At 55.5% G+C, this 15,308-nt stretch overlaps 1 protein-coding gene across 1 annotated transcript in view; it reads right to left on the bottom strand.

Moving 5' to 3' along the window:
- LOC132386720 (trafficking kinesin-binding protein 1-like) overlaps window positions 1–15,308 on the bottom strand; it is a 67,381-nt gene that overhangs the window by 15,708 nt on the left and 36,365 nt on the right. Inside the window, exons 10-11 of the mRNA XM_059959069.1 lie at window positions 9,952–10,259; window positions 4,610–4,828 (exon numbers count right to left, since the gene is read on the bottom strand). Of these exons, the coding sequence (XP_059815052.1) occupies window positions 4,610–4,828; window positions 9,952–10,259 (527 nt within the window). The remainder of the gene's footprint in view (window positions 1–4,609; window positions 4,829–9,951; window positions 10,260–15,308) is intronic.

The raw sequence follows: 15,308 nt of genomic DNA on the forward strand, positions 1-15,308 counted from the left end.
GGGTGTGTCAGTGTCACGGTGAGGGGTGTGGGGTGTGTCAGTGTCACGGTGAGGGGTGTGGGGTGTGTCAGTGTCACGGTGAGGGGTGTCGGGTGTGTCAGTATCACAGTGAGGGGTGTGGGGTGTGTCAGTGTCACAGTGAGGGGTGTGGGGTGTGTCAGTGTCACAGTGAGGGATGAGGGGTGTGTCAGTGTCACAGTGAGGGGTGTGGGGTGTGTCAGTGTCACGGTGAGGGGTGAGGGGTGTGTCAGTGTCACAGTGAGGGGTGTGGGGTGTGTCAGTGTCACGGTGAGGGGTGTGGGTGTGTCGGTGTCACGGTGAGGGGTGTGGGTGTGTCGGTGTCACAGTGAGGGGTGTGGGGTGTGTCACTGTCACAGTGAGGGGTGTGGGGGTGTGTCAGTGTCACAGTGAGGGGTGTGGGGTGTGTCGGTGTTACATGAGGGGTGTGGGGTGTGTCAGTGTCACAGTGAGGGGTGTGGGGTGTATCAGTGTCACAGTGAGGGGTGTGGGGTGTGTCGGTGTTACATGAGGGGTGTGGGGTGTGTCAGTGTCACAGTGAGGGGTGAGGGAAGTGTCGGTATCACAGTGAGGGGTGAGCGGTGTGTCAGTGTCACAGTGAGGGTGTGGGAAGTGTCGGTATCACAGTGAGGGGTGAGCGGTGTGTCAGTGTCACAGTGAGGGATGAGGGGTGTGTCAGTATCACAGTGAGGGGTGTGGGGTGTGTCGGTGTCATGGTGAGGGGAGTGGGGTGTGTCGGTGTCACAGTGAGGGGTGTGGGGTGTGTCAGTGTCACAGTGAGGGGTGTGGGGAGTGTCAGTGTCACAGTGAGGGGTGAGGGGTGTGTCAGTGTCACAGTGAGGGATGAGGGGTGTGTCAGTATCACAGTGAGGGGTGTGGGGTGTGTCGGTGTCATGGTGAGGGGAGTGGGGTGTGTCGGTGTCACAGTGAGGGGTGTGTCGGTGTCACAGTGAGGGGTGTCGGGTGTGTCAGTGTCACAGTGAGGGGTGTGGGGAGTGTCAGTGTTACAGTGAGGGGTGTGGGGAGTGTCAGTGTCACAGTGAGGGATGTGGGGTGTGTCAGTGTCACAGTGAGGGGTGTGGGGAGTGTCGGTGTCACAGTGAGGGATGTGGGGAGTGTCAGTGTGACACTGAGGGGCGTATCGGTGTCACGGTGAGGGGTGTGTCAGTGTGACACTGAGGGGCGTATCGGTGTCACGGTGAGGGGTGTGTCAGTGTGACACTGAGGGGCGTATCGGTGTCACGGTGAGGGGTGTGTCAGTGTGACACTGAGGGGCGTATCGGTGTCACGGTGAGGGGTGTGTCAGTGTGACACTGAGGGACGTATCGGTGTCACGGTGAGGGGAGTGTCAGTGTGACACTGAGGGGCGTATCGGTGTCACGGTGAGGGGTGTGTCAGTGTGACACTGAGGGGCGTATCGGTGTCACGGTGAGGGGTGTGTCGGTGTGACACCGAGGGGCGTATCGGTGTCACGGTGAGGGGTGTGTCAGTGTGACACTGAGGGGCGTATCGGTGTCACGGTGAGGGGTGTGTCGGTGTGACACTGAGGGGCGTATCGGTGTCACGGTGAGGGGTGTGTCGGTGTGACACTGAGGGCGTATCGGTGTCACGGTGAGGGGTGTGTCAGTGTGACACTGAGGGGCGTATCGGTGTCACGGTGAGGGGTGTGTCAGTGTGACACTGAGGGGCGTATCGGTGTCACTGTGAGGGGTGTGTCAGTGTGACACTGAGGGGCGTATCGGTGTCACGGTGAGGGTGTGTCAGTGTGACACTGAGGGGCGTATCGGTGTCACGGTGAGGGGTGTGTCAGTGTGACACTGAGGGGCGTATCGGTGTCACGGTGAGGGGTGTGTCAGTGTGACACTGAGGGGCGTATCGGTGTCAGGGTGAGGGGTGTGTCAGTGTGACACCGAGGGGCGTATCGGTGTCACGGTGAGGGGTGTGTCAGTGTGACACTGAGGGGCGTATCGGTGTCACGGTGAGGGGTGTGTCAGTGTGACACTGAGGGGCGTATCGGTGTCACGGTGAGGGGTGTGTCAGTGTGACACTGAGGGGCGTATCGGTGTCACGGTGAGGGGTGTGTCAGTGTGACACTGAGGGGCGTATCGGTGTCACGGTGAGGGGTGTGTCAGTGTGACACTGAGGGGCGTATCGGTGTCACGGTGAGGGGTGTGTCAGTGTGACACCGAGGGGCGTATCGGTGTCACGGTGAGGGGTGTGTCAGTGTGACACTGAGGGGCGTATCGGTGTCACGGTGAGGGGTGTGTCAGTGTGACACTGAGGGGCGTATCGGTGTCACAGTGAGGGGTGTGTCAGTGTGACACTGAGGGGCGTATCGGTGTCACGGTGAGGGGTGTGTCAGTGTGACACCGAGGGGCGTATCGGTGTCACGGTGAGGGGTGTGTCAGTGTGACACTGAGGGGCGTATCGGGGTCACGGTGAGGGGTGTGTCAGTGTGACACTGAGGGGCGTATCGGTGTCACGGTGAGGGGTGTGTCAGTGTGACACTGAGGGGCGTATCGGTGTCACGGTGAGGGGTGTGTCAGTGTGACACTGAGGGGTGTGTCAGTGTGACACTGAGGGGCGTATCGGTGTCACGGTGAGGGGTGTGTCAGTGTGACACTGAGGGGCGTATCGGTGTCACGGTGAGGGGTGTGTCAGTGTGACACTGAGGGGCGTATCGGTGTCACGGTGAGGGGTGTGTCAGTGTGACACTGAGGGGCGTATCGGTGTCACGGTGAGGGGTGTGTCAGTGTGACACTGAGGGGCGTATCGGTGTCACGGTGAGGGGTGTGTCAGTGTCACACTGAGGGGCGTATCGGTGTCACGGTGAGGGGTGTGTCAGTGTGACACCGAGGGGCGTATCGGTGTCACGGTGAGGGGTGTGTCAGTGTGACACTGAGGGGCGTATCGGTGTCACGGTGAGGGGTGTGTCAGTGTGACACTGAGGGCGTATCGGTGTCACGGTGAGGGGTGTGTCAGTGTGACACTGAGGGCGTATCGGTGTCACGGTGAGGGGTGTGTCGGTGTGACACTGAGGGGCGTATCGGTGTCACGGTGAGGGGTGTGTCGGTGTCACACTGAGGGGCGTATCGGTGTCACGGTGAGGGGTGTGTCAGTGTGACACTGAGGGGCGTATCGGTGTCACGGTGAGGGTGTGTGTCAGTGTGACACTGAGGGGCGTATCGGTGTCACGGTGAGGGGTGTGTCAGTGTGACACTGAGGGGCGTATCGGTGTCACGGTGAGAGGTGTGTCAGTGTGACACTGAGGGGCGTATCGGTGTCACGGTGAGGGGTGTGTCAGTGTGACACTGAGGGGCGTATCGGTGTCACGGTGAGAGGTGTGTCAGTGTGACACTGAGGGGCGTATCGGTGTCACGGTGAGGGGTGTGTCAGTGTGACACTGAGGGGCATATCGGTGTCACGGTGAGGGGTGTGTCAGTGTCACACTGAGGGGCGTATCGGTGTCACGGTGAGGGGTGTGTCAGTGTGACACTGAGGGGCGTATCGGTGTCACGGTGAGGGGTGTGTCAGTGTGACACTGAGGGGCGTATCGGTGTCACGGTGAGGGGTGTGTCAGTGTGACACTGAGGGGCGTATCGGTGTCACGGTGAGGGGTGTGTCAGTGTGACACTGAGGGGCGTATCGGTGTCACGGTGAGGGGTGTGTCAGTGTGACACCGAGGGGCGTATCGGTGTCACGGTGAGGGGTGTGTCAGTGTGACACTGAGGGGCGTATCGGTGTCAGGGTGAGGGGTGTGTCAGTGTGACACCGAGGGGCGTATCGGTGTCACGGTGAGGGGTGTGTCAGTGTGACACTGAGGGGCGTATCGGTGTCACGGTGAGGGGTGTGTCAGTGTGACACTGAGGGGCGTATCGGTGTCACGGTGAGGGGTGTGTCAGTGTGACACCGAGGGGCGTATCGGTGTCACGGTGAGGGGTGTGTCAGTGTGACACTGAGGGGCGTATCGGTGTCACGGTGAGGGGTGTGTCAGTGTGACACTGAGGGGCGTATCGGTGTCACGGTGAGGGGTGTGTCAGTGTGACACTGAGGGGCGTATCGGTGTCACGGTGAGGGGTGTGTCAGTGTGACACTGAGGGGCGTATCGGTGTCACGGTGAGGGGTGTGTCAGTGTGACACCGAGGGGCGTATCGGTGTCACGGTGAGGGGTGTGTCAGTGTGACACTGAGGGGCGTATCGGTGTCACGGTGAGGGGAGTGTCGGTGTGACACTGAGGGGCGTATCGGTGTCACGGTGAGGGGTGTGTCGGTGTGACACTGAGGGGCGTATCGGTGTCATGGTGAGGGGTGTGTCAGTGTGACACTGAGGGGCGTATCGGTGTCACGGTGAGGGGAGTGTCAGTGTGACACTGAGGGGCGTATCGGTGTCACGGTGAGGGGTGTGTCAGTGTGACACTGAGGGGCGTATCGGTGTCACGGTGAGGGGTGTGTCAGTGTGACACTGAGGGGCGTATCGGTGTCACGGTGAGGGGTGTGTCAGTGTCACACTGAGGGACGTATCGGTGTCACGGTGAGGGGCGTGTCAGTGCCACGTTGACTGACTGCTGCCCCCTCCCTGGCCGTACACTCACCATTGACGTCTGTCCTGGGCTGCTCGGGCGGAGGCCCGGCCGGCTGCTGGAACAGGCTGTAGTCGGGCTCATCCTCCTCCAGGTCGTGGAGGTTGTAGACCTCGTCCGCGCACGTCTCCAGCTGGCAGAAGTCTTTGGTGAGCACACCCGGGCGCGGCTCCAATATCCCCCCAAGGTGCGGCTGGGCGAGCTGCTTCCACTGGTGCAGAGTGGCCGAGCCTGCACCAACAAGACGGGCAGAGGGGTCAATAAGCACAGACTGATCCCACGGGCAGTTCCCATCTCCCTGCCAACTCGCCCCACCCTTACAATCCTCTCTCCACTGAGGGCACACCGAGAGTCAGACCTCTCCATGCAGGGGGCTCCCAACCAGGGAGGTGGGGGGGGGGCAGAAAAAAAGTTCGGGGAACCCCTGCTGTCCGGCCCAGAATCTGCACCAAAGCCTCCACTTTCCGAGCAGGCTGGACAGAGCCGGACTTTGCACACCCGTACTCCTGTCATTACTCCTGTCATTTGCACACCCGGACTCCTGTCATTTGCACACCCGGACTCCTGTCATTCTACAGATGGCCAGTGGGGGGCGGCCCAACACTATGCATCACTGCCCGGTGCGGAAACTGGACCGTGACAGACAGGAATTCTCCACAACGGGGAGTCAAAACTGCCCAACGCATCCCCCTCCCCAGCCTACCCACACAATCACAGACACAGATACAGAAAGGGGCCCCACCCACCCTGCTCAAGGACTGTCTGTCCCACTCCCGTCGGGGAGGAGGCTACATATCATCCACACCAGGAACCACCAGACTCAAAAACAGTGACTTTCCCCAAGCAGTGAGGCTGATCAACACCTCCACTCACTGACCCACCCCTCCACACTCCCAATCACCCACTGACCCACCCCTCCACACCCCCAATCACCCAATGATCCACCCCTTCACACCCCCAATCACCCACTGACCCGCCCCTCCACACCCCCAATCACCCACTGACCCATCCTTCCACACCCCCAATCACCCACTGACCCACCCCTCCACACCCCCAATCACCCACTGACCCACCCCTCCACACCCCCAATCACCCATTGACCCACCCCTCCACACTCCCAATCACCCACTGACCCACCCCTCCACACCCCCAATCACCCAATGATCCACCCCTTCACACCCCCAATCACCCACTGACCCGCCCCTCCACACCCCCAATCACCCACTGACCCACCCCTCCACACCCCCAATCATCCACTGACCCACCCCTCCACACTCCCAACCACCCACTGACCCACCCCTCCACACCCCCAGTCACCCACTGACCCACCCCTCCACTCCCCCAGTCACCCACTGACCCACCCCTCCACACCCCCAACCACCCACTGACCCACCCCTCCACACCCCCAATCACCCACTGACCCACCCCTCCACACACCCAATCACCCACTGACCCACCCCTCCACACCCCCAATCACCCACTGACCCATCCCTCCACACCCCCAATCACCCACTGACCCATCCCTCCACACCCCCAATCACCCACTGACCCATCCTTCCACACCCCCAATCACCCACTGACCCACCCCTCCACACCCCCAATCACCCACCCCTCCACACCCCCAATCACCCACTGACCCACCCCTCCACACCCCCAATCACCCACTGACCCATCCTTCCACACCCCCAATCACCCACTGACCCACCCCTCCACACCCCCAATCACCCACTGACCCACCCCTCCACACCCCCAATCACCCACCCCTCCACACCCCCAATCACCCACTGACCCATCCTTCCACACCCCCAATCACCCACCCCTCCACACCCCCAATCACCCACTGACCCATCCTTCCACACCCCCAATCACCCACTGACCCATCCCTCCACAGCCCCAATCACCCACTGACCCACCCCTCCACACCCCCAATCACCCACTGACCCACCCCTCCACACCCCCAATCACCCACTGACCCATCCTTCCACACCCCCAATCACCCACTGACCCACCCCTCCACACCCCCAATCACCCACTGACCCACCCCTCCACACCCCCAATCACCCACTGACCCATCCTTCCACACCCCCAATCACCCACTGACCCACCCCTCCACACCCACAATCACCCACTGACACACCCCTCCATACCCCCAATCACCCACTGACCCACCCCTCCACACCCCAATCACCCACTGACCCACCCCTCCACACCCCCAATCACCCACTGACCCACCGCTCCACACCCTCAATCACCCACTGACCCACCCCTCCACACCCCCAATCACCCACTGACCCACCCCTCCACACCCCCAATCACCCACTGACCCACCCCTCCACACCCCCAATCACCCACTGACCCACCCCTCCACACCCCCAATCACCCACTGACCCACCCCTCCACACCCCCCAATCTCCCACTGACCCACCCCTCCACACCCCCAATCACCCACTGACCCACCCCTCCACACCCCCAATCACCTACTGACCTACCCCTCCACACCCCCAATCACCCACTGACCCACCCCTCCACACCCCCAATCACCCACTGACCCACCCCTCCACACCCCCAATCACCCACTGACCCACCCCTCCACACCCCCAATCACCCACTGACCCACCCCTCCACACCCCCAATCACCCACTGACCCACCCCTCCACACCCCCAATCACCCACTGACCCACCCCTCCACACCCCCAATCACCCACTGACCCACCCCTCCACACCCCCAATCACCCACTGACCCCCCCCTCCACACACCCAATCACCCACTGACCCACCCCTCCACACTCCCAGTCACCCACTGACCCACCCCTCCACACCCCCAATCACCACTACTTTGTCATTTCCTGTCAGAGTCACCTTGTGTACAGACACTCCTGTGCCCAGCGTCACCTTAGACAATCAATTTGTGTCTATAAGCTAATGTAATTATATTTATTGTGTTTTTTCATTATTCATTATTTCTTTATCTTTTTTTTGCATCAGATCTGGAGTAGCAATTATTCAATTCTCCTTTACATTTGTGATCAAATGTGAATTGTAATTTGCAAACAATCTGGAATTTTCAGCCTCGAATCTTGGAGGGGGTGGTGCGCGGGGGTGGGGGGGTACAAGGGGCAGGGAGTGGGGTGAGTCAGAAAGACAGGGGAGGACCAACTGGCAGAGGAAGAGATGTCGAGAGCTGGACTGATGAGAGCAGAGAGACGCACGGGCACTGTACACTCCAATTTTTCCGTAACGACACCCCCCCCCCCACAGCCCTTCACTTTTCCACCTGTTCCCTCCCAGCTTCCCCCTCAGCTGGTCTCACCTGTCAGCTTGTCCTCCTCCCCCTCCCCCTCACCTGTCACCTGCCACTCCTCCCCCTCCCTCCCACCTTCTGACCCTGGCTTCTCCCCTCCCTTCCCGCTCCCGACGAAGGGTCTCGGCCCGAAACGTCGACTTTTTATCCGTTCCCGCAGACGCTGCCCGACCTGCTGAGTTCCTCCGGCATTTTGTGTGTGAGTGTGTGTGTGTCTTGCTGTGGGTTTCCAGCGTCTGCAGAATCCCCTGTGCCGAAGCACGCTGATCTTCAGGCGTGGAAGGGTCGAGGAACATCTCTACCAAAGGAGGTGTGAGGCCAGCCTGCGGGTCACCCTTGGGCGAGGTGTAGCACCTGCTTACCCCCCCCCCCCCGATCAGGGTCGGGTGAAACCGTGGGAGCAGGCGGTGGACGGTCGTACGAGCAGCCTGGTGACGCGACCACTGACGGCAGGCGGGCAACCTCTGAAGAGTATCGCTAATGGCTGGGGTCACCCATCTTGTAAGGACACTGCCCGGGAGAAGGCGATGGCAAAACACTTCTGGAGATAAAATTTGCCAAGAACAATCATGGTCACGGAAAGGCCACGACCGCCCTCGTCTAATGACATGGCGCATAATGATGATGGCATACGACAAAAGGACGTAATGATGATGTCATACGACACAGGACATAATGCTGACAATGAATCTTCATCAACCTTCCAACCCTGAGGAATCTTTCCTTCAGGATGATTCCTACAGCAGACGTCGCTTCAGAAGAGAGGGGAGGAGGAATTTCTTTCACCAGAGGGTGGTGAATCTGTGCAACTCGGCTGTGGAGGCCGAGTCACGGGGTACAACGAAAGCAGAGGTTGATTGGTTCTTGAATAGTCGGGGGGGGGGGGTCAAACCTTGCGGAAAGAAGGCAGGAGAATCGGATTCAGATTACTGATACATCAGCAGAGCAGACTCGTTGGGTCAATCGGCCTAAACCTGCTCCACTGCTTTATGGTTTTTCCAAAAATTGATAATAAATCTCCCAGATTTCTTCAGATGTATCGTGGAGAGCTTGCTTAAAGGGCTGGTATGGAAGGACAAGAAAGTTGTAAGCTCAGCTATCTTCCTCATGGGCACTGCCCTCCCCATCGTCCAGGACTCCTTAAAAAGGACGATGCCTCAAAAAGGCGGCATCCATCATTAAGGACCCCCCATCACCCAGGACGGGCCCGCTTCTCATTGTTACCAACAGGGAGGAGGTACAGGAGACTGAAGGCTCACACTCAACGATTCAGGAACAGCTTCTTCCCCTCCGCCATCAGGGAGGAGGTACAGACTCCCCCACTATAGGAATCATCCTCTCCACATCCACTCTATCTGTGTCCTCTGGTCCTAGACTCCCCCACTGTAGGAAACATCCTCTCCACATCCACCCTATCTGTGTCCTCTGGTCCTAGACTCCCGCACTATAGGAAACATCCTCTCCACATCCACTCTATCTGTGTCCTCTGGTCCTAGACTATAGGAAACATCCTCTCCATATCCACTCTATCTGTGTCCTCTGGTCCTAGACTCCCCCACTATAGGAAACATCCTCTCCACATCCACTCTATCTGTCTCCTCTGGTCCTAGACTCCCCCACTATAGGAAACATCCTCTCCACATCCACTCTATCCTGGCTTTCCAGCGTATGATAGGTTTCAATGAGATCCCACTCCCCGCACCCCCGACTTTCTCCAAAACTCCGGCGAGTACAGGACCAGAGGCTTCGATATGATAACCCTTTCACTCCCGGGATCATTCTCATGAGCCTTCCGAAGTTTGGAAAGACGGTAGGATGCTTGGAACAACAAAGTGCTGGAGGAACTTAGCAGGTCAGGAAACATCGATAAACAGTCAGCATTTCGAGTCAAGAGCCTTCGTCATGGAACTTGAATTTTCCCGACAGCGTGGTTAAGCTCCAGCGCACAACAGTTCCTACAGTTTTGCTCGAGGAACGTTTACTGGATTGAGGTCAAAGGTGCGATAGAAACCCAGAGGGCCTGCCTCGGGCCTAGAGGCCTTACAGGCCTCACCTTCCAACGGCTTCACAATCTTCAGCTTATCCGGGTAGGAACCGACAGAGAGGCCGGAGTAGGCCGTGTGGCCCGAACTCCCAGAGTAGTTGGTGCCCATCGACAGGACGCTCTCGGCGGGCGTGAGGACGCCGCTGGATGAAGGGTCGTCGCCGGGCGGAGCGGTCAGCTGCCGCTCCAGCTCCTGCTCGAGGGCGGCCTGGTCTTGGCTGGACTGCTGCCGCAGGGACAGCCTCTGCAGAGCCACCTCTAGGTCGCGGCACCCCGGAGTGCCCGGAGTCCCCAGCTTCCTCTCCCCATCGTCGCCCCTGTAATAGACAAGGGAGAGGAACTCAACCACAGAGTCACAGAACCAGGGGCGCAGTCGAAATAAATGGAGCGGGGAATTTAACAGTGGCCGCTCATTAAACCGAGGGAATTTCACGGAAGCGGGGTTTGGGGAGAGGGGGCTGGTGGCTGGTGGGGAGAATAACAATAATAACATTCAGATATTTGAACACCTACGCTCGGTCTGCCAGAGAAAGCAGGATCTCCCGGTGGCCACGCATTTTAATTCCACGTCCCATTCCCATTCTGATATATCTATCCACGGCCTCCTCTACTGTCAAGATGAAGCCACACTCAGGTTGGAGGAACAACACCTTATATACCGGCTGGGTAGCCTCCAACCTGATGGCATGAACATTGACTTCTCTAACTTCCGTTAATGCCCCTCCTCCCCTTCTTACCCCATCCCTGACATATTTAGTTATTTGCTTTTTTGCTCTCTCTCTGCCCATCGCTCTGCCTGTTCTCCATCTCCCTCTGATGCTTCCCCCTCCTCCTTTCTTTCTCCCTAGGCCTCCCGTCCCATGATCCTTTCCCTTCTCCAGCTCTGTATCACTTTCACCAATCACTTTTCCAGCTCTCAGCTTCACCCCAACCCCTCCGGTCTTCTATCATTTCGCATTTCCCCCTCCCCCCCACTACTTTCAAATCTCTTACTATCTTTCCTTTCAATTAGTCCTGACGAAGGGTCTCGGCCTGAAACGTCGAAAGTGCTTCTCCCTGTAGATGCTGCCTGGCCTGCTGTATTCCACCAGCATTTTGTGTGTTGTTGTTGGTCAGCAGGGGGCGGTATTGAACCTGTTTGAGATGTTGGGACCACTCTCCTGAATCCTCCCGGTCAGCAGGGGGCGGAATTGAACCTGTTTTAGATGTTGGGACCACTCTCCTGAATCCTCCTCACACTCCCGGTCAGCAGGGGGCGGTATTGAACCTGTTTGAGATGTTGGGACCACTCTCCTGAATCCTCCCGGTCAGCAGGGGGCGGAATTGAACCTGTTTTAGATGTTGGGACCACACTCCTGAATCCTCCTCACACTCCCAGTCAGCAAGGGGCGGTATTGAACCTGTTTTAGATGTTGGGACCACTCTCCTGAATCCTCCTCACACTCCCGGTCAGCAGGGGGCGGTATTGAACCTGTTTTAGATGTTGGGACCACTCTCCTGAATCCTCCTCACACTCCCGGTCAGCAGGGGGCGGTATTGAACCTGTTTTAGATGTTGGGACCACTCTCCTGAATCCTCCTCACACTCCCGGTCAGCAGGGGGCGGTATTGAACCTGGTTTAGATGTTGGGACCACTCTCCTGAATCCTCCTGGTCAGCAGGGGGCGGTATTGAACCTGTTTTAGATGTTGGGACCACTCTCCTGAATCCTCCTAGTCAGCAGGGGGCGGTATTGAACCTGTTTTAGATGTTGGGACCACTCTCCTGAATCCTCCTGGTCAGCAGGGGGCGGTATTGAACCTGTTTTAGATGTTGGGACCACTCTCCTGAATCCTCCTAGTCAGCAGGGGGCGGTATTGAACCTGTTTTAGATGTTGGGACCACTCTCCTGAATCCTCCTCACACTCCCGGTCAGCAGGCGGCGGTATTGAACCTGTTTTAGATGTTGGGACCACTCTCCTGAATCCTCCCAGTCAGCAGGGGGCGGTATTGAACCTGTTTTAGATGTTGGGACCACTCTCCTGAATCCTCCTCACACTCCCGGTCAGCAGGGGGCGGTATTGAACCTGTTTTAGATGTTGGGACCACTCTCCTGAATCTTCCCGGTCAGCAGGGGGCGGTATTGAACCTGTTTTGAGTTCTGACGAAGGGTCTGGGCCCGAAACGTTGACAGTGCTTCTCCCTGTAGACGCTGCCTGGCCTGCTGTGTTCCACCAGCATTTTGTGTGTGTTATTCGGATATTTAATCGTTTTTGGTGAAACCCTGGAGACGTGGCTGTTTTGTGAAATTCCTCCTCGCTCCGTCACATCTCCCACAAGAAAGTTGTAAATAAAATGGTCAGAGTACAGAGAGGTTGCTGGGATATGGAGGGTCTCAGTTATAAGGAAAGACTGAATAGGTTAGGATTTTATTCGCTGGAGTGTAGGGGAGATTTGATAAGAGGTACCCAAGACTATGAAGGGGTACAGAGCGGGTCAACACAAGTGGGCTGTTTCTGCTGAGGCTGGGTGGGACTGCAACCAAAGGTCATGGGTTGAGGGTGAAAGGTGAACTGTTCAAGGGGAAGGTGAGGGGAAAACTCCTTCACTCAGAGGGTGGTGGGAACGTGAAACAAGCTGCCCGTCGCAAGTGGTGGAGGCGATTCCGATCACTGACGTTTTAGGAGAAGTTTGGACAGGGACGTGGACGGGAGGGCTGTGGTCCCGGTGCGGGACGAGGCAGATTAAATGGTTCGGCGTGGGCTAGATGGGCCAAAGAGCCTACCTCTCGCTGACGCCTGAGAGGTTCAACCAGGATGCTGCCCGGATTAGGGGGCGGACAAACCTGGGCCGGAGGCTGACGGAGAGGTCTGAAAGAGCTTCTCTAAGATTACGAGAGGCTCTGCTCCTTCCGCTGTCCACAGATTTCGATGTTGACTAAGGCCTGGGCAGATCACGAGAGGCAGGGATTGACGATAGGTAGTTTTTGCCCCGGGGTTGAAATGTCCAATACCAGAGGGCACCCATTGAAGGTGAGAGGGGGTAATTTCAAAGGAGATGTGAGGGCAAGTTTTTTTTAAACACAGGGGGTGGGGTACCTGGAATGGTGGTAGAGGCCGATTCATTAGTGATTTTTAAGGGACCATATAACCATATAACAATCACAGCACGGAAACAGGCCATCTCAGCCCTCCTAGTCCGTGCCGAACTCTTAATCTCACCTAGTCCCACCTACCCGCACTCAGCCCATATCCCTCCACTCCTTTCCTGTCCATATACCTATCCAATTTTACCTAAAATGTCACAACTGAACTGGCCTCTACTACTTCTACAGGAAGCTCATTCCACACAGCTATCACTCTCTGAGTAAAGAAATACCCCCTCGTGTTTCCCTTCAACTTCTGCCCCCTAACTCTCAAACCATGTCCTCTCGTTTGAATCTCCCCTACTCTCAATGGAAACAGCCTATTCACGTCAACTCTATCTATCCCTCTCAAAATTTTAAATACCTCGATCAAATCCCCCCTCAACCTTCTACGCTCCAATGAATAGAGACCTAACTTGTTCAACCTTTCTCTGTAACTTAAGTGCTGAAACCCAGGTAACATCCTAGTAAATTGTCTCTGCACTCTCTCTAATTTATTGATATCTTTCCTATAATTCGGTGACCAGAACTGCACACAATATTCTAAATTTGGCCTTACCAATGCCTTGTACAATTTTAACATTACATTCCAACTTCTGTACTCAATGCTCTGATTTATAAAGGCCAGCGTTCCAAAAGCCTTCTTCACCACCCTATCTACATGAGACTCCACCTTCAGGGAACTATGCACTGTTATTCCTAGATCTCTCTGTTCCTCTGCATTCCTCAATGCCCTACCATTTACCCTGTATGTTCTATTTGGATTATTCCTGCCAAAATGTAGAACCTCACACTTCTCAGCATTAAACTCCATCTGCCAACGTTCAGCCCATTCTTCTAACCGGCATAAATCTCCCTGCAAGCTTTGAAAACCCACCTCATTATCCACAACACCTTCTACCTTAGTATCATCGGCATACTTACTAATCCAATTTACCACCCCATCATCCAGATCATTTATGTATATTACAAACAACATTGGGCCCAAAACAGATCCCTGAGGCACCCCGCTAGTCACTGGCCTCCATCCCGATAAACAATTATCCACCACTACTCTCTGGCATCTCCCATCCAGCCACTGTTGAATCCATTTTATTTCTCCAGCATTAATACCTAACGACTGAACCTTCTTAACTAACCTTCCATGTGGAACCTTGTCAAAGGCTTTGCTGAAGTCCATATAGACTACATCCACTGCCTTACCCTCGTCAACATTCCTCGTAACTTCTTCAAAAAATTCAATAAGGTTTGTCAAACATGACCTTCCACGCACAAATCCATGCTGGCTACTCCTAATCAGATCCTGTCTATCCAGATAATTATTAATACTATCTCTAAGAATACTTTCCATTAATTTACCCACCACTGATGTCAAACTGACAGGTCTATAATTGCTAGGCTTCCTTCTAGAACCCTTTTTAAACAATGGAACCACATGAGCAATACGCCAATCCTCCGGCACAATCCCCGTTTCTAATGACATCTTAAAGATCTCCGTCAGAGCTCCTGCTATTTCTACACAAACTTCCCTCAAGGTCCTGGGGAATATCCTGTCAGGACCCGGAGAGTTATCCACTTTTAAATTTCTTAAAAGTGCCAGTACTTCCACCTCTTTAATTGTCATAGGTTCCATAACTTCCTTACTTGTTTCCCACACCTTACACAATTCAATATCCTTCTCCTTAGTGAATACCAAAGAGAAGAAATCATTCAAAATCTCTCCCATCTCCCTCGGCTCCACACATAGCTGATCACTCTGATTCTCTAAGGGGCCAATTTTATCCCTCACTATCCTCTTGCTTTTAATATAACTGTAGAAACCTTTCAGATTTACTTACACCTTATTTGCCAAACCAACCTCGTATCTTCTTTTAGCTTTTCTAATCTCTTTCTTAAGATTCCTTTTACATTCTTTATATTCCTCGAGCAATTCCTTTACTCCATGCTGCCTATATCTATTGTAGACATCCCTCTTTTTCCGAACCAAATTTCTAATATCCCTTGAAAACCATGGTGCTTTCAAACCTTTAACCTTTCCTTTCAACCTAACAGGAACATAAAGATTCTGTACCCTCATAATTTCACCCTTAAATGACCTCCATTTCTCTATTACATCCTTCCCATAAAACAACTTGACCCAATCCACTCTCTCTAAATCCCTTCGCATCCCCTCAAAGTTAGCCTTTCTCCAATCAAAAATCTCAACTCTAGGTCCAGTCCTGTCCTTCTCCATAATTATATTG

Source organism: Hypanus sabinus, unplaced genomic scaffold (genome assembly GCF_030144855.1).
Source record: "Hypanus sabinus isolate sHypSab1 unplaced genomic scaffold, sHypSab1.hap1 scaffold_1271, whole genome shotgun sequence".
Lineage (NCBI taxonomy): Eukaryota > Metazoa > Chordata > Chondrichthyes > Myliobatiformes > Dasyatidae > Hypanus > Hypanus sabinus.